This window comes from Chiroxiphia lanceolata, chromosome 2, assembly GCF_009829145.1.
Source record: "Chiroxiphia lanceolata isolate bChiLan1 chromosome 2, bChiLan1.pri, whole genome shotgun sequence".
In the NCBI taxonomy this organism is placed as follows: Eukaryota; Metazoa; Chordata; class Aves; order Passeriformes; family Pipridae; genus Chiroxiphia; species Chiroxiphia lanceolata.
In genome coordinates, this window is record NC_045638.1 from 27,169,539 (window position 1) to 27,196,995 (window position 27,457).

At 39.3% G+C, this 27,457-nt stretch overlaps 1 protein-coding gene across 2 annotated transcripts in view; it reads right to left on the minus strand.

Moving 5' to 3' along the window:
* RASA3 (RAS p21 protein activator 3) overlaps positions 1 to 27,457 on the minus strand; it is a 127,749-nt gene that overhangs the window by 16,393 nt on the left and 83,899 nt on the right. For both annotated transcript variants that reach the window (XM_032679535.1, XM_032679536.1), the window contains exons 6-14: positions 17,444 to 17,524; positions 14,653 to 14,725; positions 10,313 to 10,392; positions 6,203 to 6,307; positions 5,543 to 5,699; positions 4,578 to 4,726; positions 2,627 to 2,741; positions 1,686 to 1,760; positions 702 to 825 (exon numbers count right to left, since the gene is read on the minus strand). In XM_032679535.1, coding sequence (XP_032535426.1) covers positions 702 to 825; positions 1,686 to 1,760; positions 2,627 to 2,741; positions 4,578 to 4,726; positions 5,543 to 5,699; positions 6,203 to 6,307; positions 10,313 to 10,392; positions 14,653 to 14,725; positions 17,444 to 17,524 — 959 coding nt within the window. The remainder of the gene's footprint in view (positions 1 to 701; positions 826 to 1,685; positions 1,761 to 2,626; positions 2,742 to 4,577; positions 4,727 to 5,542; positions 5,700 to 6,202; positions 6,308 to 10,312; positions 10,393 to 14,652; positions 14,726 to 17,443; positions 17,525 to 27,457) is intronic.

Sequence of the window (27,457 nt, forward strand, 5' to 3'; positions counted from 1 at the left end):
ACTATTTATTTACTTTAACATAAATCGCATGACAGTACAGTTAATGCTTTTTTGCTTGAGCTTTTCTACTCCAGAGTGATTGTTTAAAAGCTGATTTTTTATTACTCCCTCTAAAACTTCCTTACTGTAATCTGCTTCCCTTCCTGAAAAATCACAGGTCAGTTGTTTTGCCCAATTCCAGTTTTATATTCCCACTCACTTTCAGAGCCAAAACATCTAGGAGGGAGTGGAAAGAATTCTCTCTTGACAGCCAGGAAACCTTTGCAGCACATGGGCTTCTAGGGCAATGAGCTTGCAATAACTCTGATTTATAGACTGGCCTTTATTATAGTTTGACATATGAGGAGAAAGTAATTCTGCTGCATGAAGTCTGCAAAACAAGCCTTTACAAAACCCTGAACATTTGCAAACTGAACATACTTTGCAAATACTGAACTCATAAACACATACCATCATAATGATTTTTTTAAATGCTGTTTTCCTCTAAAAGATGTTGAAGAAAGAATTAAAAAACATCATTAAAAGTTATGTTCTTTGGGGAATGAATAATCAATGAAAAACCTGCATTAACACACTCCAAATCATATTTTAGATAAGCTGCTGTTCAATAACTAAATCCATCAGGGATTTAGTAAACACAGACTGCGTCTGTGTTTAAAAGCTATCAATTACATAAAATAAAACAATATATAGAAACTCACCTTGGAAACGTTTGGCAGCTGATTCTCTCAGTGAAAAGAAAATATCGCACATCACTGTAGGGCAGCTTACACCAGATTTTGTAATTACAGTAAAAATGCGATCAACATATTGCCTCAAATTTTCCTGAAAAAGTGTAAAGATGTATGACAAAATTAGCACAGCTTTCTGCTGTGGCAAGTAGCACTATTCCTGGTTTTATTTATAATGGCATCATTAAAAGATTTCCACTTTCAACATTATACACTTGCGAAAAAATCTCACACTCAATTATACTCTATTTGGTAAATGTAAAGAGTAACAATATCATTCCTATCAAATCCAAACATTAAATGATACGGCTTCATGGCATATCATTCCTTCTCATAACACCATTTCTACATCATCAGCAGAATCACAAAATCATTAAAGCTGGGAAAGACCTCTTAGATCATTGAGTTGAACCATTAACCCAGCAAAAACAAGTCCGCCAGTAAACCATGTCCCCAGGTGCCACAACCTCGCATGCTTCTTGAACATTTCCAGGGATGGTGATTCCACCACTTCCCTGGGCAGCCTGTTCCAATATCTGAACATCCCTACAGTGGAGAAATTTTTCCCAATATCTCTAAACCTCCCCTGAGACAACTTGAGGCCATTTCCTCTCATTCTGTCACTGGCTGGGAGAAGAGGCTGAACCCCACCTTGCTACAACCTCCTTTCAGGTAATTGTAGAGAAAGATAAGATCCCCCTGAACCTCATTTCCTCCAGTCTAGCCACAAGCTAAGTCATCCTTGTCCTCAAGGGCGGCAGCAGAAGTGATTGATTTTCTACAGGTTTATAGCATAATATAAAGCTGTTGTAAAATAATTATAAGGGTGGTGTTAAGAAAGCTTGCACTGTATTCTAATGAATGACAAAATTATTTGCAACATCAAATGTCTGAGGACCTCAGTTAAACCTGACAGTGTAAACAGAGATTGTGTCTTCAAAATCTAATGCATACCCTGTTATTTTCCAGGTTTTCACCATCTTTTAATTTCACAGGATCAATTTCACAAGGTTTATGGACCTGGCAGATCTAGAAAAAAATATATTTAACAATTAATATATAAGTTTATCTATAAGTAGAAAAAGTTTTGTAAAAAGTATACTTCTTAGTTTTTTGAGGTAAAAGGCAAAAGCCAACTTTATAAACAGTATTGTTCCTTTTGACAAAGCAAATTATGTGATCCTTATTTTTTTCCAAAAAGTAGTAGCATCAATTATTTCTACTCTTTCCTTCATCTGAAACACAGAATTTTTCTTCAGACTTTCACAAGCAAGGCTGTTCAAGAAAAGCCCTGTTTCCAAAATAGTCAACTTTGGAAGTACATCCATATTTTTTAAAACTTGACACTTTCCGATGAAACACTAAGACAACAACAGCTGAAGAAATTGCCAAATCATTTAAAGGAAGTCTGTGGTCTGAAAGCATTGCCCAATTACTGCACTAAAATACCCACACTCACCATTCTGCACTGGATAGATAATAAACCATTGTTATAATACATGCATCACATGCACAGTTATCTAAGAATAACTGTATTCCTTTATACCCACTGGATTAAATGTGTTACTTATAGCTTTACAATAGCTTTCTGTTGCATATATTCTTTATTCATTAAGTTATTACTTTATTAATTTCTCAGAAACACTATATGCTAGTTTTAATAAAACAGAATAATTTAGGTTAATAAATAGACATTTTCATTTCATTCAATCCAATTGTTTCTGAATTGGGCGACTCAACTGTGGCTAAAGGAACACAAGATTTTAATGTAGAAACAGACTATTAAGGCTTACTCCTATAAAGCCATCTTAAAATGGGAAGTAATAAACAGTACTTGATCCCTGGAGGTCTTTAGAGGGATATTTTACCAAATAAACAGTCTAAACTGTTCTTACCTCATCTATAATTGGCTTTAGTGTAACTTGCAGGTAATGCATCCCTGCCAGTTTCATTGTCTCGTCAATGCACTTGGAAGTTAATGAGTTTCCTCTGAAAATGGTGTTTGGATCTCTGGAAGGGAACAATTTTCTGTAATTTGTAATAAATTGCTAATACATGGAAATAAAAGCAGCAGTGAAAGGTGATGAAAACCTGGGTTTGAATACAACAAGCAAAACCTCCCTTTGACACAGCCTGCCATTAAATGCAGTCACACAGCATTTAGTGCACTTCCAGGTATAACCAAAAAGCAGTAGGTCATGGAAAGTCCAGAGGGACTACAGATCTTCTTTGTATTAGTGTAGTGTGCTCAGTGCACTATCCAAACACGCAGCAACATGCAGGCCCAAATCAAAGGGGTTTACAATATAAATGGGGGAAAATCACCTGTTTTCACATCCTACTGAACAGCATTAGTTTCACTAAAGGAAGGAGGCAGTGATTACAATCTCACAACAACACTGGACATTACACATGACCTACTACTTCGACCTACAAAATAAGCCCTTGTAAGCTGGGAGGGAGAAGAAAACACAGTCATCTTTTCTAAAGGACTTACAGCACTGCTCTGTGGTAACACTATTAAACACAGTGCAGATCCCTGTTCTGCCCTGAGACCCAATGTCATGCAGACTCATCTCATGCCTTTCTGAAAGTCCTTTGCACAGAATTCATCTTGTACTAGACATACAGCAATTTACGTTATTCAAATAGGTACATAATCAATGACCTCATCTACAACCATATCATCAAACCCTGTGCCTAGTGACAGCAGATCAAACTTGATATGAAGTTATTTGGCTGCTCTTGTACATACAGTGATATCTTTTCTGTTGTTTACAGCTTACTACAGTTGTACTCATTTACGAGCAGTGAATAACAGGATGAATTGCTTTGTTGGATTTATCATTTTGTTTCACAAAAAAAGTAAGCTCACTGCCTGTTACAAATGCCAGAAAGCCCTGTCTTTGCTGTTTTATCACAGGAGCATGACTGACAAGGGAGCAGCAAATTTCCTCATACTGCAGCAACCAAGCTCTGTCAGCCAACCTGTAGTACAGAAAAAAACCACCTACCTGGAGGAAGGAAACCACTTGATCCCTCAGACACTTTTAAAAAAGCCAACCCACACAAAGACTTTATTTTGTACAGAGGAAGCTCTTACTTCAGAGTCAGTATCTGTCATTCCCATTACCTCCCAATTGTCTCTTCTACTGTTAGTCAAGAGCATCACTACATAGGCACAAGGCTTGTGGCAACAAATGTTCTTTAGGACCTGCCTGGTGTGAATACTAGAACTTACACTACTGAACTATCAGCCCCCCAGTAAGACAAACAAGGTGCTTAAAGGAAGCAACCAAAACAACCCAACTCTGTTTTCTGCTATCCCCTGCCAAATCCAATCCCATCTTTGTTCCTTCATCCTCTAACCGGAAAAATTAGACATACAGCTTGTCTTAAATATTCATTATTAGGAAGAAACTTGCAAACTTGCTTTTTGTTTTGAACAAATTCAACAAACACTCAGCACTAGATGATTTATTAGCACATGATAAAGCTGAAATGATTTCATATGAACAGCTGAAGGTAACACAGAATTTTACAGTTATCATCAACTATACTTAAGACTGAGAAGAATGAAAATCTCTGCTTTTGATTTTACAATATAGTCTTGCAAGTAGATTTCACAAAACACGATGGGAATTCCTCCAGAAACCAAACTCACCAGATCTTGAGAGCAGTGAAAGCATTTATAAAGAACTCTGCTACTGAGCTGGGAGGAACAGGAAAAACTCTGATGTTTTCTTTTGAAATTGCATGATTCTAGAAACTGAGTGGACCATCCCAGCACTAGCCAATGCAGAGTAGGTACATTTGATAGCAAAGCTGCTGGGTTTTGGTACTTACTGAGTTCTCTTCACTTCAGCATTCGCAATGGCACTTATGAAAGGCACAATTCTGCCATAGTGTAAGAAAAGCCTGACAAGAGGTATGGCCGCTTCCTGTTTTTCTCTGCAAACTTCACCCAAAATGTGTGCAGCTGATGCTGAAACAGGCTGAACAGAGGAAAGTAATAAAAATTTTGAGAAATCCTTCCAGAACAAGCATCCTTTCTTTCTTTTACCATTAGCTCCATATGCTGAACCCCACACAACAGTTGCAATGGCCAATTACCCAACATGTCTGTACATAACATAGGTGATGTTACATCCCAGGTTTTGTGGGCTGTGAGTTCTGATCGCAAGAGGGCAGCACTTTAAAAACTATTACAGTACAGTGTCTTCCCCCCCCCCCCATTTTTAATGGCTGTCTTTTCACTGAATGTCACTTGCCTAGGAAGCAAGTGAAGAGAAAGAACTCTATCTAACCCTTTGCAATTTCCAGTCACAGTGAGTACAGAACCCAGTTCTTCCACTGAAAGAATAAAAGCACTGCTACAACTGTTAAAAATATACACAAGGGCACACAAGGTCCAACTTTGATGCTTCAGGAATAGTTCTTGGTTTGGGTTTTTCTCAGTTATGCAAGTAAACCTGTTCCTCTCCACCACAGGAAAATAACTGGTCAAACTGAAGTTTACTTTGCATTTTCACATGTAAAATTAAAAAGTCACAGAGAATATGCTGCTGTTAAAACCACTGGTGTTCCTGGGTGTGCCTTCACCCGCCATACTGCATGCAGATAAAGATCTCTGCAAGGACTGAAAACAAGCACCAGGCATAATGAAAGCTTAACAAGGCTCTCAGGTGTGAAAAAGAAGCTGACCTCTCTGGTAACTAAAAAACTATGGTGCCAGCAAGATAGTGACAAACATTCAGAGACCCCTGGGAGGATGATCTGCAGGTAAACAACAAACAATGCAAGCAAATTACCTCAACATCTGCAGATTTTAGCAGGACGTCTCTAAGTGGACTGTAATAGTCTGAGGAAAAAACATGGTCCTCAGTGTAAACCACATTTAACCTTAAGGAACCAAGGTCATCAGGTTTCAATGACTTATTACCATTATCTCTGGGCTGCAGGAAATACCTGATATGCAAAAAATAAGACAGAAAAGTTTATGCTGAAACACAAGATTATCTCAGGCTATATGTGAACATATAGAAAATGTACAGATACACTGAGTATTTATATAAGTATCAAATCCTTGAGAGCTCTGAATCAGGGTTTTTAACTATGTTTGCCAGTCTGTTTTGCACCAACTGCAACATGGGAAGTTCTGAACATAAGTTTTATGTAGTTATGATTAAAAACTCACACACTAAAACCATGGTATTGCTGATGAACTGCAGTAAATAATATCATAAACCCAACATATTAGAACTCCCACACGCAACATAGAGGCAGTCTGAAATCTCTAATCACATTATCAAAACTTCTTGTTCTTACACTAGCTAAGATTACTTTGGCTTGCTTACAAAAAAGATACAAATTAAATCCATTTAAACTTTATCACATAGCAGTAATGACTCTTAAGTCTTCAGAGCAGACATATGTTTCTACTTATTCTCCAAAAGAAAAATGTCAAATACCATGCTTCGTAAGAACTAGACTGTCGGAGAAATTTCAAAGGGAGTCTCAGTTCTCCTAGAAACTCATCACCAAACTTCAGGTTACTGGCATTCCAAAGATCAACCCTATATTAAAAACAAATAAATTAAAAACATTAATAATAAATTAAAAATAAAAACAAATAATTCCAATCTTTTTTCCAAATTCCTTGGGTTTTTTCCCCTTAAGTCTATGAGTTCGAAAGACTTAAAGCTGTACAGCAATGGTTTCCAAAGAGTAAAGTGATAACCTTACCTTAGATTTCTGAAGCCGTGCAATTCATCTCCATGAAACATCAGTGAAAAAAATAATTTAGATTAACTTTTTCTCATCTGTAGTGTTTCCACTATCCATACTGATAAAGATTCGGAGGGCTGGGATAGTTTGGCTATCCCAGGAAATGGAAAAATACAGGTAGAATGACACCAGGGGAAAAAAGTGCAAATTTAAGGACTCCATACTGTCAGTCCCTGTCTAATTTGGGATTACCAGCAGCTAAGTGGCAGCTTTATGGATTAAGGTTGGATGTCTATGCAGTCCTTCCCAGCACTCTAGCTCCCGGAAAGACTCACTGTCTCAAGCTTACATATTTTGGGCACCTAAACTAGCTCTGTAGAGATATTCAAAGCCTCGGGATAGTTTCTACCATTCTGTATCACCTATGTATTGACTGAAGCTTACACAATTTTTGGCACTTGGTCCCTCACATTTGGGAAGTTCTGGTATGTATCTCTAGATGATACTTTCTTATGCTCTTTAGCACTAGGATGGAAAACAACTGCACTGAGATTCAAAGCAGAAGTACTGGTGCATTTGTAGATAAATGCTACCATACCCACCTCAAAGCAAGGGTTTCAAACTCCAAGGTAGTGGTTTCTGTACATATTTTAAGGTTTCCTCTGTAAGGTATTTTTATTATAAAACAAGCTCAGCTGACTATTTTGCAGCTAAGACAGATTGAATGTGGCATAATCTTTGGGGGAGGGAAGGTACATGGGAAGAAATACAGGTTTTCCAATAATGATGCTTTTTAGAAGAGTAACTTTAATTTTGATAAGGTGCAAAGTCATTGTGTCCCCAAAATCATGGACGTACTTACACAACCTTCCTAGTCTCAAGCAAGTCACGTCAGACTTGTCAAGGCATGGATGTTGAGAATCCTGCTAAAGGTTTATCCTATCTTATCCAAGTGCAGAGGACATCACTTTTATATACTCTGAGTCTTGTATCTGCCAGCAGTGTCTCATGCATCAAGTATCATACACTAGACATACCATCATCTCACATTGCACATGTTCTTCAAATACTGATATTTTGACAGTATTTCTGCAGGGCAAGAATGCTCCAAAAGGAAAAAAATTTCTTTGAAAACTCAACCTCCTCTCCCCTTTCTCCGTATTTGGTGAGTTATTATCTTGCTAACAAGTTCAGGTAGCTAAAAGCAGCTTCAGGAGGAGAAGAATCTTTAAGTCTATTTACACTGTCAAACTTACAATTTACTAAGTATTTACAGGCTGCTGGTTTCTAGTTTATCCAAACTCGTTCAAGATGCCAACTAGCAATAACACATTCAAACAGAGAGCCAAAGGATGTTCCCCCCCCAGTTAGAGAAAAAAAAATCAATGCAAAGGATCTGTACAAGAGGAACTAGCAAGTTAAAGTAGGTCTCACACTACACAGTAAGCAAAGCAGGCATATAAATTCTGAAATTATTGGTTTGTGCTCTTGGACTACAAAGAGTGAACAGCATTTATTAAAAATCTTAATACATAAACCTCAGAGTCTAAAAGACGATTGTTTCCCAAGATTTTTAACAGGCAAAATTATGACAAGTATTATTCTGAAACTGGACAGACTGTAGTCACAGAAAGAAACAAACAGCAGAGAGGGGGAGGAGAAACAATGAGTTCACCAGAACATCTGGTCCCCAAGTGTTGATATGTCCTGCCTACAACTTCCTACACCCACTCAAAAAGAGAAAACTTTCATAGCTTTAGAGAGAAATCATGAGAGACTAAGTCTCCTCTTTACCCTGTGGTACTGTATTTTTCTCAGGAGAGAAAAAGAAAACAAATCCCCAAACCTATAGATTGTGTGATCCATCCAGAGGGCATGAGTGCAACCTAACTCTCACTAAACACAGTGGAGGAAGTGAGCGGGGGTGGAAGGGGAACCTGAGATGGAAACAAAAACACTCTGTCCTACAGGGGACAAAACCTCTGAGCAGAATTTGCCCAACCAAGACTAACACTTCATCCGCTTTTGCTTATTATTTAAGTACTTAATCTTTACCCAACTATTTTGTAAGCCTCCTCTCAAACTACTCATCTTTACCACACTGAGATACACTGGTTTTCAGGAATGACAGACTTTTCTGAAGCTCAGCTCCACATACATTTTTGTTGCAGTCATTTGTCCAGAAAATATACTCAGTAAATAAAACAACTGTATAATTTCATTTAGTCCAGTACTACAAAATAAGAATCACTGAAATATTATGTAACGTGTAACCACTGCCCAACAATGTCTAGAGTCCCCTTCCAAACTATCACAAAAACTATCAGAGAATCCTAGCTTTCACTTAAAATCAGCGTATGGCTGAGCATCATGGTTATAAAGACTAGACTGGGACTCCCAAGATGTGGTTTAGTTGCCCATTCCATCCCATACATCCCATGGGATATGGAACATGCTATTTAATATCTGTCTACACCATGCAAAGCTTTGAAGAAATATAGTCTAGTGCTAGGACTACATCATCTGCTGTGCTGCAACACTGACACCACCAAACCAGTACAGCACTGCACCTGGGTCTGTGCTTTTTCTCCCATTAACTAGTTGTGAGTTGCCCCTCAAGCAGCTACCTGACACACTGCCTGACACACAACCTGCACTGCCTGACACAGATGTTCTCAGAGAAAGAGCACAGCTTTTGTCTCTCTCACATATGAATAGTTTCCCTTTCCTGCCTCACAGAGCCATGGCAAACACAAATCCATTAATGGTCTTGTAGCACTGCAATACTACACTGACAGGCTACATGAACCAGCAGCTGACTGTCAAATTAGAACAGCTCTCAATCCATTCATTCGTGAACACAGATGCATCTTGCTTGCTGGGACTAAGTACTGTTTCCCCTTCCCGGTATTCCCTCCTTTCCTTACAGCCAGCTGTGCTTCCGAAGGAACTAGGGAACACTTGGGAGATGCCTCACTGCCTCTCATGTGGGAATAGCTGGGGAGGAAGGGGGTGCTACTATTCTCCCTCAACCTTTCTTTCTCCAAATCCTAGCATAAAGGAGAGGGGGATTTCTCATCATCTGATGTAGATACAGCAATTTTCATCTACAATGCATCCAGATCACCAGACAGCCTAAGTCTCCAAGTTTCAACCTATGTGATTGTATGATGCACGTGATATCTTCAAGTTTCATACCTCCTATTGTTTTCTTCTCTCCACTCTTATACTCATCTGTCCCCATAGATGCTGTTGACTGGCCTCAGCAGGGCTTAAAATAGTACTGAGAGGGTGGCACGTGGTGGGGCAGGGTTGTTTTGGTTTTGAAATCAGAATAGCTCTTTTCCTGTGCAACTGATTTCACTTTTATCATACCAGATCTTGCAATAAGGGGTTAAAGTTTGGCAGGCAAAAGAGAAGAGAAACTGCCTCTGCCCCAGAAAAACTCTGAGTTCAAGAGTTTCTTTCCAGGGAAGAAGGACCTTACAAGGGTTGCTAAAAGTAAGTGATAAAAGAAAATACATTCTTTAACTGAGAGCATCACAGAGCCTCTAGGCTCTCCTGGGAAACTGAGGGAGGGAGGAAAGGGGAGCAAAGACATAAAAGGCTGTGCTTAATGACAACCGCACATTAGCATACACACAGTATACACAGGATACAAAGGAAAACCATCACACACATTCAAGATACGATCTACAAGACAGTGGAGGTAAATGAACATACACATACAGTGATGAAGCCCCATCTTGATTTATCAATAGTAAAACCATGCTTGCCACTTTGAAAACACGGTCTACTACAAAGTTACACAACTCAGGAAGACAGTTTTATATTAGTAAAGTATTTTATATTACCTAATCTCCATTTTGTCAACTTCATCAACATCTTCAATATCAAAATGGGATTTCTTGTTGTAGCTACTGGGTCTTGTAACCTAATAAAAAGGAAGAAACTTTAACAGCTTATCTGACACAAAAACTTTCTGATCTAACTTGTACAAAGCTTTGGAAGATCACTGCCTTTCACTATCAGCAGTGACTTCACTCCTGATACTGAAAACATTCATGCAAGTGAATAAACATGTTGACTAAACAGATTCCTGACTATACAAAAGTGCTGGCTACACAGTCATAACCTGGAGTTACTAGATACTCCATACTTTCTTTACAGAGAAAGAACATCTTTAATATTACTATAGCACTTTGAGTTTATATTAACAACAGAAAAACACCATTGGAAGGAGCACCAATTTTATAATCCATCTAGGGAAATAAAAGGGCAATTAATATTTGGGTTTTAAATACAGCTGTACAACAGATGCCCTGAGGCACTCTGAGGAGAGAGTGGGGGAGGAATGAAAATCACCCTTAAAAACACTTTGCTGTGTATCCAGTTAGAATTGGGAAGTTCTGCCTGTCCTGATATCCTGGAAGTCAATTTAACCTGTCCACACAACAAATATCAAGCAGACCAATTGTCTAAGAGACCCCAACCTATGTTGTGCATATCAGAATATAGAACCAGCTGCACAGTTCGCCAACCATATTTCCATATTTGATTAAAGCAAAGCACAGGTAAAAAAACCAGAAAGCTGTAAGTGTAAAGCATTAGCAAAAAAGGTTTTGTACAAACATTTCTTAAAATTTGTTTTCTAGTATGCCTATAAAAAGACTTTGAAGGTTGTGTTTTTGTATAGTGTGTCAGAAACTTGAGAAAAAGGCTACCCCGCCCAGCTGAAACCACAGCAGGAACTGATCAAATGCAAGGGTGTATGATGTGTGGGTTCAGCTCTTGGTTGCACAAAGAAGCTCAACTTTATTGTAGGTTTGAATACACTTGCAGCTTAATACTTCCTACTCACAAAAACTGGCTTTTATTGTAAACTTGACTTCTTGGTTTTGTACTGTACATGAGACGCAGAGGGCACAAACGAGGGAGGCAACAATATAGCTGCCTAAGTGGGGAGGAACCAGAGAAGAATCTCTGGCACAGGATACTCAGAGCCTTTTGTACGTATGTCTGTGTGGGGCAGGAAATATTTTCAAGGCGATACATAAAAACTAAAAGGTACTGGCAGCACTGGAGACCAAATGCTACAGACTAATGAAATCGAAATGACCTGGTAAGCCCAAAACCAGTGTATTTACATACAGTCTACAACTTTAGGATCTAAGCGTAAATTTCCTCACCCTAGCCTTGTAAACACTGTCCTGCAAATTTTCCTATGTAACTGCAAATGACATTTGCTACTACCAATGTAAGCTAATGGTGTCATTGTCAATGAGGAAGGAAGCTTTTAAGTCTTATTATCTGTAACACATGAGTTGTTTTAAAAAGCTATGCTATAAGTGTAACTTATGGCATGTCCCTTTTAAGTAAACACTTTCCTAAGAAGTTTTGCTGGAATCTACAGGTATGAGCATCTCTGTTTACCCATACGACTATTTAGTATGCACATTAATACAGCTCAAGAGTGGTATTCCTAAAGAGATAGCTCTATGGAACTGAAGATGAGGAAACTCCCAGTCCACGGTGCTGAACTAGCTGCCACATAACATTTCACAAAAAAGGGGGCACAATTCTGCTGTGTTGGTTCCCTTCCTCAGGCAAAGCTGAAAAGCTGTTTATTAGCTGCTCGTTTGTTTTCCAGCACGTGCAGGTTCACAAGCAGGTCCCCAGCACTCCCCCCTTCAGTTCCTGCAAGAGGGCCATTTTCCTGTTACAGAGCTCCACACCACGCTGCAGTTGAAGTGGTGATGAAAATGGCTCCTAACCATCAGGTGCAAGTTTCACTCACAGCATCCCTTAAATAAGCTCCTCTATTTCCCAAACCAACTATAAGCTATTTTCCGTTTAGAAAATTAAATCTGCGACTTTTTAGTTGTAGAAAGGAAAGCCCCCATTCACAGCCTTTTACAGATCAGCTTCTTCTTGGAGGCATGGCCAATCACTGTGCTAGCAGACTGCAGGAAAGCTGATGAAGCTGTTTGGAAGCAGAAAGTGACACTGCTGTCAAAAGCATGAATCTGTGCAGCTCCATAGGAATTAGAGCACTTTGCATGCACCAGCCACAGGTCTGCCCACATCTCATTAGTGAATGTATTTTCCAGTCACAGCAGTTCTACTGAACCTTGTTCCTTGAAGACGTTCAGCCTGATATGTATTAACTACTCTCCAAATGACATAAATCTATGATGGCTCTGTCTGTACTAAGGGTATGTTTATGTTTCAGAATTCCAGCTGATTCAGACATTTCCCAAGCTCTGCTCTTACCTACACAGAAATCATTTTGCTCTGAGTTAGCAGAACAACTGGGGCATGGGCTTGAGGTCAGGTTTTGCTTCTGCCGGTATTTGCACGCAACCCAGCTCTCAGCACAAAGGCAAACTAAGTAAGCCTCCAGCCCCCTCCCTCCCAACTCCAGCTGGAAGATGCTTTGTGTCTCTCTTTCCTTTCCCAATATGGCACCACCTGCCAAGTTCAGTGTTTAAATACCAAACATTTGCTGTTTCTGCAGCACACAGAAGGCTGAGGAATCAGACAGGTGAAGTTTTTATGGTTTATAGTCTGAATTCCCAGATTATATTCTCATTTTAAAGTTCTCACTGACAGGCACCTCCAGAATTGCCTGTGTTAAGAACAGGGAAGCCCATTTTAGTTTATTTACATATAACATCACTCTTGTGTCACTGCCAAAGACTGCAGTTCTGGGCCAGGTAATGGACTGAAATCCTGGGCAGCTTTGAGCAAACACAGACACCTCAATGCAGTTTCAGCACTCAGGATCATGGAATCTTTCCTCTGCCAGCACTGCTCATACAGCAACTCCACAGAGTCTCAAAGAGCCAGGCACAAAAGCTCACTGCTAGCAGGGTTTCTAGGATCCTAGGATGAGATACGCTGGCTTAGTGAAGGAAAGATTATCTTAGATAACTATCCTGGCCAACCCTCATGGCTTCCACCCCTCTGGGTACTGAGAAAGTGCCCCTGCCAATAAAGAACTTGCTATATCTGCTCCTTGTATCCAAACACATTACATCAACAAGAGCATGTTTCTGCTGGTATGACAGACTTTAGATTAGTCAGTACAAGTATAGGCTTCTAGGCAAAGATAGTGGTTTGTAGAAGGAGGAGGAAGACATAAATGCCAAAAATGATGTGTGCACTTTAGATCTGCACAGTGTACCAGCACCTGTATGACTCCTCTCTCTCTCCAGCTATCCCTTCCTGATAGTTGTTTGTATCCCAGAACTGATTTGAGAAACCACATCCCTAGGTGGCCAGCAACAATTTCTTATGCAAATGTGACCTGAATGATGCAAGCCATATGAGTGGAAAGGGCTTTTCAATATATGTCAGCTGCACTGGGCTACTCTGCCTTTTCATCGACTTCATTGTTCCAGATATATTCTTGAGGTGTCTACTGAAACAGAACAGTTAAGCAGAGATCAGGACTATGATGTCCAAGAGAAAAAGAAAAGAGAAAGATACACATGCTTTAGAAGACAGAATGGAAAGTTTTAAGAGATATCTAAATTATAAACACATGCACATATATGTATGGCCACACCACAATTACAGCTACTCTTGCCAGAAAGAACCTAAATGAGAACTGTCACACAAGTTATGCTTTATCTTAACTGGATTTGTTGAAAATGCTCTGTATTAAATAAAGCTGTAGAGGTGTCAACCACTTGGAGAAAAGGCATTGGTATTGCAGCAGACTGGTAGACATCCAGAACAAGCAGTTTAAGTGTATTTTCCTCTATAGTTTTCAGTATTCCTAAGGAAATAACCTTCCTCCCATTGACTGGGAAAGACAGGGTGGAGCAGCTATAAAAACACAGGCTTAAAAAACCCCCAAAATTCTCGGGGGGGGGGGGAACTGTTGGGTTTTTTTAACCCATTTTTAACTGTACTTTTTCGAAACTCTACTGGGGTGAGTTGTGATTGAGTGTAAAGCCTATTGCTCAGAAGTGCCCAGCTTAAAGGTTTCCCTATAGAGCAGGTGAGCTGAAGCAATATAATGCTTCCTCAGCAGACGGGTAGTCTGATCCCAGGTACTTCTTTCCCCTGCGCCATGCATTAAAACAGTCTTCAAAGATGACAGCTGGCACAACATGAAGCAGGATGCTGTGCCAACTATCTACAGTATAGTATTTCAGCTTATCACCCATTCCTTTGAAATACCAACCTCAAAATAAAACACTTCATCGAAATGTGGATTGTTGGTCTTCTTTTTAACTTTAGTCTTTTTGGCTTCCGATCTGAATTAAGGAAACAAAACAAACAAACAAACAAAAAAGGGTAAGAAACAACATTAGCAGAAGTGTGATCCTAAAACAGTCCCTTAAGAGGAAATAGCCATACACTTGATTTATCTAATAAAACTGGAATGCTATGTGGCTCCAGCACAGCAAGGCACAGACATTCACACACATTTAAGAGAGAGATTCAATGCATACTTATTTCTCTAAAGTGGCAGTAATCACAGTTTGTTATCCTCTTTTAAACACAAGCTCTTAAACCCTGATTCTGTCACTTGCTTGATCCAGCAGAATCTTCTACGTGTACAAAGCAACTGCCAAGAATGGGGCTCTGAGCAGCAACATTGTCAGGGAAGATTGTCTCAGTCTTGATGCAACTCAAAAATTCCCTATACTCTAAAAACACAGGAGACAAAGATTAACACAGCTATTTCTGGGATTTATATTTTATAATCCTGGCCTGAAGAATCAATGACTGCTTTTCAGTGATGTTAGATAATAAAAAAATCCAGAATGAATTCTTCAGTAAGAATATTTTTATTGCTGTATTACCATCCCTTTCCCTGTAGCTTAGTTAATATTATGGTGGCAAATTATTATGAGCACTGCTGAGCAGAAGTCTATTTCTACTGTTCTGTAGGAACAAGATATGGCAGACCTCCTCCCAGCCACTCACCAGGCCTGACCAAGTTTAGCACTGCCCATTCATGCTCTATGGCTTTTAGCCATAGACATCTAACTGCTTGATGCTGGGCTAGAGCCATCCAATGCACTTCTCACAGGCCAGCCAACAGCTGTTTGATGACTTCCAAATGTTATGAACCTGTGCTTGATTCGTTCTCATTACCTACAAGAGAAAAGCTCTGTGTTGTCCGGTGTCACCAATCTTCCCCTACAGCTCTGCAGGCATAGTTAAAACAGACACAGATGGAGAGGCACATCAGCCATGTGGAAAACTGACCTACTAATCATTTCATCCCAACATCTATCTGTCATTTCTCACGCACCAAAGCTGCTTAGATAAGTTGTAACTGCTTATATTAACTGGACAACTCTATGTATTTCATAGAGGTCAAGTAAAGCTGGGTCTAATTCTCAGTGCTGCTTCCCATGTGACTTGAATGGGCCTGTCCATGAGTAAACAATGTTTTCCCATCTATAACACAGGAATAGAAAGAGTTTTGGTTAGGAAGTCTGATGATGGCTCTGTTAAGTACAAATCACACAATATAAACAGCAGCTCGTTTGTTGAAATTTTTATTCTTGGCATTGCAGCTGAATAAAGCAGCTTTCCTACTCTAAAATGAGAGGCATTGAAAAATCCAGAGAGGAGAATGATGTACAGATTAAGAATATCCCACTATTCCTAGGAGAAGCTGAGAGATAAGAGAGACTAATCGCCTCCAGGACACAGGACAGATTGCCAACCCCATCTCATCAGTCACACTTGCCAACCAACCTCTTTACTGATAAACCCATCTGGGAGGGGACTGGGAAGCAGGATGTAGAACGGGAGGTGATTAAGGTAGCACAATTACTGAGCAATTACAAAGCAGTGGATGGGAATAAGCTGCATGCTGCTTGCTGGAGATAGGAGGCAAGCCCTCTTCCCCCCCCCAAAAAAACCCAGACAGGAATAGGATAAGGCTATGCTCTTTATTCTGAAGGGAAATACATGATCAATAGTCACACATTATCCAGACTGGGAGGTGGAGGGAAGCTGACAAAGGTAAGTTTGGTCTTTCAAGGGTTAGTCAAACAATCTCCTTACAGTTTCAGTAATAGCCATCCAGTGCTATCTGAAACAGGTTACAGGCTTAAAACAAAGTGTATAACTCAAATACACAGCTCACAAATAGAGACAAGGCTCAATGCACATAGACAAAGATGAAGAATAAAGACAAACTCAAAGACTCCTCTGCATTCAAGGTAAATATTTGTCAAGAATGCTTCTCATTTATAGCATTTTCAAGATATTGTCGTAAAATATTATGAATAGCCCATGCTACCAAATCCGATTCTTTGAGGTCACAGCAGAGCTGTTCTGTTTCTAAAATGAGACCAACAAAAAGATGACTTTGGATAGCCAGAAAAAAACCCCCACAGTGACATCCAACAGCACAGGAAATTTTTATAACAGATGGGAAAACTGAATCCCCAATTTAAACTGAAGAGTATTATGCAGAATCTCATCACTAAAACCTCATTCCAAATTTTATCCATGCTATTATGTCTGCTTATATCAAATTATAGGACTGAGCCACCTAGGGGTTTTGACATTCACAATAATTTGCCACACCTTAAAAGTGAAGATACTAAATATTCACATACAAACGTGCATACTCTGCAAGATGCTGATGTATTCAGATTTCTCTTCTGCCCCTGCCCAAAATTAGGCAATGAATTTGCTCAAAAACCAGCCTCCAACTGTGAGGTGAGAAGATGCATAAATTAAGCCTAACCACAAATTATATACTCCAGGATATTCAAATTATTCTGAGATTATTCAGATGTTTACATAAATCAAAACTGAAACAAGCCTCAAATTACTTATTCTAGTATAATTCAGTAGCTCATATACACACACCCCACCACTTAACATATTCTAGCAGTGTCTAAATACTCACAGCTGTCCACCTGAGAATGCAGATTTCTAACAGACAAAGGAAACAGAAACCATCCTTATAAAATGGAAGCTCTTGAACGTGCAATACTTGCCTGGAGGGTCCTGCTAAGGTAACGGTGGCATAGGGATCACATTGCCCATTCACAATGGGCAGCCCTTGGCACTCTAAAACTCTAAAAAAGAAGAAAACCAAGACAAACAAATCAATTAAATGGAAAGAAACTGGACTGAAAATAAAAGCAAAGCATTTTTTATCCTGTTCTCTTTTCATAATACTTTACACTATGGAATTGAAATGTCACTAAGAGAAATATTTAATTTATACCTGAACTTGAAAATACATTTTGGTCTTAAATACTAACTTTAATGAGGTCAAAAATGCTAAACTCAAAGGAGAGTTGAGAAACCTAAACTCAAAGGATTCTTATTATGCAAGTATGACAACCTAAGGTGCACGAAGTTAGATTTTGCTGTCCAGTTGGGAGCTATCAGCGCTTTAAAATTCTCTGACAACTTATTTAACCAAAAGACATAACCAGAATTTACTTCTGTTAACAGAAGATTAAAAAAACCCACACAGACAGATCCCAGCAGTAGTTAGGTAATTCCTCAGAATAACATTCATGAGGGCCTCAATGCTTTTAACAAAATTCAGCATGGGCTTATTTGTAAAGATGTGTTAACAACAGACTAAGAGACAATATGACACAACCATCTTTCTCCATGTCCAGCAGCTCTGCTCTGAAGCAGTAAAAGAGACATTGGAAGGACAACATGGAACAAATTGGGTATTGCTGCACTCCATGGTGGGAAAGTTGCACTTCTGCACTTTCATTTCAACACCCCTTTGGCGGAGAAGAAAAAAAAAAAAAGGAAAAATAAGAAAAAACCCAACACAACTTCTCCCAAAAAGTGAAAAAATGTTTCGCATTTCACAAGTTAAAACCTACTGAGGAAAGCAGCACCAGCTGGAAACAAAGACAAGCCAGTTGCCAGGCCTCTCCCTCCTGAAGCAAGTTCTGCTTCCAACAGGTAACCCTGCTGGCCTGAAGTATTTACAATTACAACTGGAAAATTTCAGTGAAGACAAACTCTGAAGCTCTTTGGGCAAGTGAGTAGTAATATCATTGCAGCATGAAATATATTGCAAACAGAAGAAAAGTAATATCCATTTTAATGTTTTTAGAGACAGTAACTTTGATACAAAAAAATACTAAAAATATCAATAGATAAAAATTCAGTAACAGATAGTGCTCCCCAACTTTATCCACAAGGCAAGTTATTTGGTAACATACAATGGGGAGTTCAAATACAGTTTAACAACAGACCTATTATTACTTATTCTGTAGAGAGGGAGGAAAAAAATTAATATTCTGCGCTAATACAGAAATCATTTTTGTACCAGAAGAGGTACAATCTAGATAGGTTCACACAGTACTACAAGTACAAGAAGACTGAAGATCACACTAAGGGGTACACACTCGATGATCCTCGTGGGATCCTCTGTGATTCTAAAAAGGCAAACAGTATCACCAGCTGGTTGGAGAGAACACAGCAATGTACATCACTGGGCACCCACATCTTGAATTGTGTGTGCTCTACAAAACACAGGGAGGACGACTTCTAATCACTCATAGCTCTCCCACGTCTGTACTCTCCAGCTCAGAAAACAGAAGTTATTCATTCACAAACAGCTTACAAAATCATGAATGGTGTGGAGAACATTTCCTCACAAAATAAGAATTATGGGGCGCACAATTAAATTACCAGACAGCAGGTTTAAAAATAAACAAAAAAGGAAGTACTTTTTCCACACAATGAAATTGCAAAACTTATTGCCATGGGGTGTCATGGATGCCAAAAGAACACATGGATTCAAACCAGGAACTCATGGAGTGTAGATTTGTAGGCAGCTATTAAAGATTAATGGTCCATAAACCTCCTTCAGATCAGGAAATCCCAAATTAGTGATCAGGAAGGGTGCAACACTGGAGCAATCATACCATATTTGAAGTATCACTCACCGTCAAATATCAGAAACAGCACTAGGCTACACTAGAGGGGCATTTCACACAGGAGGGTAGTTTTTCTGTTCTCTGAGGAAAAACCAAAAAACAACCAAAACAAAACAAAAAAAAAAAAGGGAAAAAGAATAAAACAAAATACACAGATGTTCTTGTGCAGTCATGATGACTTAAGAGTAAGTTGTTTCTTTGTGTGCAGTTGGAATACAAAAAGAAAAAACAATACAAAAGAAAAACCTTGAAAGAAACAAAATGTGGGAAAACAGGAAACAGACACTGACATAGACTGTATCACAAGTCTTTCAGGTAATTTAAAAGGGGTTATTGTTTGAGAATGTTGAAGAAATCCAGCAAAAGACTGAAGACAGGATTTTAAGGAGTGAAGGCTGTGTTTGGAGAGAAGTTCATTCTGGTTCTTGTATCTTACAAAACATTATGAGGAGAGACAATAAAATTCAACAAGACACAGGTCTGGTTGACTCATTAGCTGCAGGACAATGTAATGTTAGGGCTGCTTTTGTTACAGCCATTTTCGTCAGTCATGGGAAAGTTACTGGGTGAATTAACACTCCTCCTCTCCCGACCTGGTACCAGAACACTGGCTTTACTTGGCAAGCAGGAAAAGAGCTAGAACAAAATGTCAGCTACTCAGAGACAAGAAAATGGAACCTCAATTCTGCCACATGGCTATCACATTATTACGACTGACAGTTAGTATCTGTAATAGATGGGGAAAAAAAGAAAAAGAAAAGGAATGTGTAATAAAGGTATTGTCTTGGGGGGGAGGGGGGAGCACGCTGGGATGCAGCAAATAAAACCGTTAAAAATAAAATGCCATTGCTCTAATCATCTACAGAATTAACATATATATGTATCAGAACAATACATGAATGATAATGAAAAAAAGCCTAGACAATCAAAGATTATTCAAGAATTACAAGTAACTCATCAGACCCCCGAGGAACAATGTCTGGGAGCTGCCAGAATCTTTTCTACCCAACTAGTAGTTTCTGATCATTAGCTATCTGGAGCCCAGCTGGGGCAGGGTGAGCCATCCCTCACAGCTTGCCTGGCTGGGCTGAGCTAAGGTTAGTGCTGGGTCATATGACAAAAGTCTCAAAGCAGCTGCCTCACTATATTTTGTTTGTGGTTTATAAAATTAATAGGTTTCAAGAAACAAGACAGTTCAGTTTTCAGTGTGGTTCATGACCAAACCTTCACAAGAATAAATAAGATATGGAAAATTCCCAGCAGTTAAAAGAAAACTTCAAAAACTTAAACACACCATGAGCATGCCCTCGTGCCTCATGAGGAAGGTAGGAGGAGGAGGTTTTGAAAACAATCAAGAGATTTTTCAACAAAGACTAATTAGCTCATATCTGACAGTACAGGCATTTCCTCTGCCTCTGGGTTGCCAACTAAGAGTTGTAGGCTGTAGCCTCTGACACAGCCCCTAAACAAACATACTCAAAACCAGGCTTAACACAGGTGAGCAACACCAGAATGATCCAAGCCCGTGGGCATTCCATGCCTCCTCCTTGGAACTGCAAAAATTATTTAAAAATTACAGGCTTTGTGATCAGGACACACATGTGTCATTGGCCTCCTTGTGTATCAGAATGGACAACCAAGGCAAAAACAGACACAGAGAAAAGAAACCAGAAGGGACAGAGCTGTTCTTAAAACACATATCCGTATTTACCGTTCTTCCAGACTAAATTACTTCCAGTATACCAAGTCAGGCTCAGTTCTTTCCCCACTTTCAGCCCAGGTAGGGAACAGCACACTGTTCCCATTCTCTTTTCTCAAGTCACACTGTGATTCCTCAACAGAAAATACATACATCCTTCTTTCTATATATTTGTTTTCTCTCATTGTACCTAATCCATATATTTTAATTGCTTGGTTTCTGGGATCAATATTGATGCTTGGCAAGTTTATTCATTTATCTTATTCTTTTATTTCCAGCCTCCACTTTTTTCACCTCTCTTTCTTTTCTTTATCTTAAGACTTGGTTCCATCTCATACGCACATGTTTTTGGCCATACTCAGGTTCTTGTCTGCATCATTTCAAAGACAAGACTTCCTCCTTGCTTGCTCCAGTGATCTAATGATTACTTGAACACTCAGTACTTTGTGTGACAAGCCTGACCAGACAAGTATCAACTTAAAAGCAAACTTTGTGGCATAATTGTCATCAAAACAATGCATCTTTGGCCTATGCTAAGTGTTTGTTTGGCAATGCACATTCCCCAGAGCTGGGTATCTGACTTATCTTCTTAAGTCTCTTTGGATCTCTCTTCCCTTCTACCCCCCCTCCCCCCCCCAATTTTTCTTTCCTACTGATTATAGAGTCATCTTTTAACATATGTACTATCCTGAGTAACCTTGTCTTCCAGGGATAACACAGTACCTCTGAATAGTCTCCCTCTGTGGCTGGGCTTCTTAGGGCACATAAAATAGGCTATTAATCTAACTTCATAATGTAGCAGTCCAGTCTTTTTGCCTAGTTTGACAGCAAAGAGATGGATTTTTCTCTCCTTTCCTTGCCATGGTAAGCTCATTCTTGAATCTTCTTTTCTTTCAGTGCAGCCTTGCATCACAAGCTGAGCTCCACACTCATTGCCAGTGGTTTAAGAGGAACTTTGATTTAATGCTGCACAACAGACTTTCATATATACTTTGGCAAATCTCACATCTGTGGTGGCACATGGTAGCTGCTCTCAGACCAGTGAAAACCTTCTACTGTAAGCAGGAACTATTCCCAGGCCGCCTCCTTATTCCCTTTGTCTATGTATGTAACCTTAATAAACCAGTTACATACACATGTTTTAGAGGGGCTTTGTCTGGATGTAACTGCATTCACCACTAACAAGCAGAAAGGTGCTAAGTCTAGCTCAGAAATTACCTGAATCATAAATTTCTGGAGGCCATGAGAGTGTGTCACTGTATAACTGCTCTCATAGTTCTTCATCTCCTACTAGACAGACTCAGAATCAGTATCCTGAGTTGAGTCTAACCAAGCGTTACATCTTAACTGCTGTTTGTGCACCTTCAGACAATCCTTGCACTTCCCCTTCACTTCCACAAAGTAATCTACTGAATCTCCACTCAGGATTTAACATAAACACACAACCCTTTTTTGCCAAGAGGTTGACCAAGTGACCTGTTTCTTCTGGAATAAGGCAAAAATTTTTACAGTCGACCTAATCCTGGGTTTAAATTACACTCTGCCTTCATCGCCAAAATTACTAAGATTATTATTTCCCAACCTTTACCAGTTCATACACTGACTTTGCCTTGCCCCTCTCCCAAGGGAATAAGGAGGCTAACAATACTGAATCAATGTATTACACCAAGTCCTTGTCCTCCAGATGATCATCTGAAGCTGAAGGATCATGCCCACTCCCAGTAAATGAACTAACTCTAGTATATCTCCTACTATTCGTCCCATCTGAATGTTTTTTGCACTGAGAAACAGACCAGTTTCCTCTGAAAGCAGTTCTCACATACTGTGAATTGCCTGCAGTGATGTGCCCGGGTTCACCTTCATGTTATGTTCCACACAGACACAAAATGTTACAGCACTGCATAGTGTCCGGTGACCACCGACCATGCCTGGCAGAATGAACCAGAGAAAGGAAAGGATGGAACAGTGTTCAAGTAGGTACTGAACAAAAATACATCAATGCTTGTGTAGCACCGAGTTCACAGACCAGTGCTTTATCATCATGATTTTTTAAGACATTTTTTGGTCTCTCCAGGAAATCTGAAACCAGAATCTTTATCCAATCCTCATTCACACTGCTGCTCTCAAGTCTACCCTTCCACCTCTTTTACCACCCCCTCCAGGAAAACCACTCTCCTTCAGGAACTCCAGCAGGACCCTAGCCCTTATGGATAACACCCTCCTCCTTTTGAGTTTGTTTTGTTTTATTCTGGAGAACTAACAAGTTCTGGTGTACAAGCAAACAAACACTTGCCATCCCCTTAACCTTCAAGAGGATTAACAGTTAACTGGAGCTACCTTTCCCCCCTTCATGTTACAACTCCTTCTGCCACAAAGATCTATGGCACTAAATGAAATCCTGCCCCATTGAAACAAATGGCTCTTCACCTGGGATCAGCATGTCACTTAAGTGTATTCTCTTAAAATAAAGGCTATACAGCATCTGAGGCATTGGCTCTGAAACGTTTATATACAAGATACATTATACACTCAAAACTCCCCCCATTCTGATAGAGCTTAAGCACATCAGAGGAACAGGCTATGCAGGCAACTATTTTGGGGTTTTTTCTCTTTAAAATACCTTCTGAAGCCTCTACATCAAAAGCACAACAGAAACTGTGAAACTGAGATTACAGCTGCAACCCCACATAAGTACTGCCTTTTCTTTCCCATTCCCAGTTCAGTTCAGAATAGCTGTAGTCCAGCAAAACATTTAAACATGTTCTTAAACTCATGTTATCCTGAACATAGATTCCTTCCTGAGCTGATCTGTTTTTGCAGCCTCATGCATCACCCAGATCAGCTTTTGGTCTTAAGTGGAAAGCTCTGTATGTGCAACATTTCTGTCACACACACACAATGCTTGTTAACACAAGGCTGTTAATGGTGATTTCCTTCTAACAGAGCAGAGGAAGAGGAATTGTCTGCTAATGTCTGGGTTCAAGCAATAATTTCTTTCCCAGATGTTTTACTGAAGATATTTTCTACTAAAACAGGGACAAATATTCATACAAAGCCAATAAATAACATATAGAAAGCAAATGACAGCTAATAAGTACAACCCCTACTTCCCCATTCTAAACCAAATACTATTAGAGATACTATAGTAAAACTACAGCCAATGCAAAAACCTCTTTCATTAAATGTAAGATAAAAATAATGACAACACATATGCATCCCTAAAACCACTATCACTTCAAATAAACCACAAAATTTTCTCGTGTCAGTAGATACCTATACATTTCTTAGAAGTCTGAAAACAGACTTTTTTTCTGCTACTTATCTGGGTGCTGTCCTCCATACTATAGTTCAAAACATCAGCTCTAGAAAGACCTTTAAAACCACACATTTACAGAGTACCATCTGTACCCTGTACTAAAGAGAGCAGACTAAAAACTGGGTGTCAGCCATCCTGTTCTCACAGGAGAGGGAGTTAATTCATTAGTAGTTAAGCCAGTTTACAAGTCAGTTACAGGAGAGTTGCAAGCTTCTTAAATGCAACTTCTAAAAATCTTCAGTTATGTTAATACTAAAAATTGGTTAAATTATCTTCTGTGACAGTGCCCTGAGGCTTTAGACAAAGACACAAGCTCACTAAAATTTTAAACTGATCTGATTTAGTGACTATTACTGGCATTGACATCATTTCCTCCTGCCTCGGTCTCAGACTTGCAAACCTTAGTTATTAACACAGAGAGATAGCTTAATGACAGAAGAGTAAAGAGGAAGGGTGAGTAAGGAGAAGAAATTATTTCTAAGCACATACTGATATTCAGAGGAGACAAAAGACCCAAATACAAGTTATAGCAAAGCAAGAAGTATGTAAAAATTATAAAGGGTAGAAACACAACCAGAAAAGGATAAATTTGCTTAATGATGGTACTATTGATTCTGGTAGGGGCAAGTGAGGAAATCTGAATTTCATGTAGTATGGCAGAAAGCCAGGGAGTGGGTCAACATATCAAGGCAGTTGCAGAAGCATTTGTGTTAAAGCAGTGTGGTGAGGAATGCAAGAGGAGTGAAGCACAAAATGCCAACAATTACAATACCCAACAAACGATTACAGCCTAGAGAGAAGCTTTAGCTGAGCCGACTGTGGCCTACAGCAATACTAAATAGAAGCAATGAGATACTGTCTGTACAGGCTGATAAGAAAAAAAAAAGACCAAAAGGCAGCATGGGAGTCAGAAACAGAAATGCTGTTAAGGCTAAATAACGAAGCCAGACAGTGACACAGAAATCTCCCCTGCCATTTCTATATTTACTTGAAAAGGTAGGTTGGTCTCAGTATGCTATACGGGATATACAGGTTTTATGGAAAGCAAACTGCAATGATCTCTGTCTTGAGAACAGTTCCAGCTTAACCTGCTCCCAGGAAGGAGCACACAGCTGCACACAGCACAATCCCTCCTTCCAGGCAGTGCCTGCCTGTATACGTGCATGATCACATAAGCAAACAAACTAAGCTGCAAACAAAACAAACTGCATGAACATGTCCCGACTTCCCCTCTGCCAGCCAGCAGAGGCCAGAAGCATCTAAAATTATTAGATACCCCTATGACAAGAAGACAAAATGAAGAAACCAGTTTTGGAATGACTTGGCAGAGCAAAAGTTACCAAGAAATCACCCAAAGCTTTTGAACATACTGGCAGGAATCTGGTTATGAAGTAAATAAAAAAATAAGGAAGAGATTAAAAGCAGAAGCCTTAAAGAACTTATGACAGAGAGAAGGAAGTAAGGCACCCTGGTGGGGAGTGGGTAGGTGTGGGTGTGTGACAGTTGAGGTTTTCAACTCTAAGAAACAAAGGAGCAAAACAGAAGCAGGACATCCTAGGGTTTCCTACCTAGCTGGCGAGGGTTTCCTCCCAAGTGCTGAGTATAGTCAAATAGATACCCCAGGTTAGCCACAGATGGAAATATTTTAAATAAAAATTCAGACATGCTGGTAAGTGACCTGAACAGGGACACCTAGAAGAACTGGAAGAACATGAAGTACAGCAGATTGGAGAAGAGTATCTAAATCTCATGCCATGACACAATTGAACCAAAGGGCACAACAACCCAGAACTCTATGGGCCAAGGGAATGCATCAGTTGAGAGTCTAGATCAAATCTCAACATCTTTTGGGTGATGTGCACAGGAAGGGAAGGCAAGGGAATGAGATAGTTTAACAAAAGCCATGGTACCAATTGAATGTAAACCCAGCCAGCTTCTTCTCATCCAAGTAAAATGATTTCTCCACTAAAATCCTTAAATACTCTTCCACATAGATTCTCATATCATACATTTCATTAGATGTAGTAGCAAATACACCTTTCTACATGAAAAGCAAAAGAAAAATAGGTCACAATTTAAAAAGAAAAGAAGTAATTATTTGTGGACCATAAAAGCAACCAAAGGTTCCTTCAAACACATCATGGAGGCTACAGCCTTCTGTGATGAGCATGCCTTGGCACATCTGAAGTAGGCAGAACTTTTAATGCTTTAAAAAACACAACTTGAAATAACTCAGAACAACTTTTGATCACATTTATATAAATAATCAGACGATCTGGGATCTTAATTAACAATAGTTATTATTAAAGGGCAGAGCATGTGATCTTTGCTACACATGCAATACTTTCATTAAGAAATTCAAATTAAGCTGATTCATCAGCCCTACTTAAACCTGATGGCAGTTAGGTTGACAACTAAGTTCCAAAGTGATGCTGAAGCACTGTATTTGTTTTAATAAGAGAACTGGGCTAAGGTTAAACAAATTCTGTCACAGTTTACATAAACTAGAATTCACAAAATAATATTAATAACTTGATGCTGTCAAGATTTGCGTATCTAAAAAGATGTTAATGTATCTCATTGTGATTACAGACAATGCAGTAATCAAGTAGAGGAGGTAAAAAATAAAACCCAGTTATTTAACACTAAAATCAAGGCACTATATCCTCAAAAACCATGCTTAGTTAAAGAAAAAAAAACACAACAGAAATATTTGATTTAAATCAGATACACCAAGTCTGTGAAAGGTGGGAAGCAGAACTATGGACTCTTCTTTAGTAATTCAAATAGCAACATCCAGATCAGGCTTGTTAAGTTTCATTTACCTAAATTTTTTACACTAATGCAGATAGAGCTATTCATAGAATGGTTGGAAGGGATCTCAAAGATCATCTAGTTCCAACCCTCACTGCCATGGGCAGGGACACCTCCCACTAGACCAGGTCTCTGATTTGGCAAGATCAGAGATCAAACAGGATGCATAAACCATTTGTCACAGGATGGTGTCTTGACTACTTGGAATCATTCCTCTGGTCCTACAGGGAGACATGCTTTACAGTGTTCTGTGTCTAAAGGA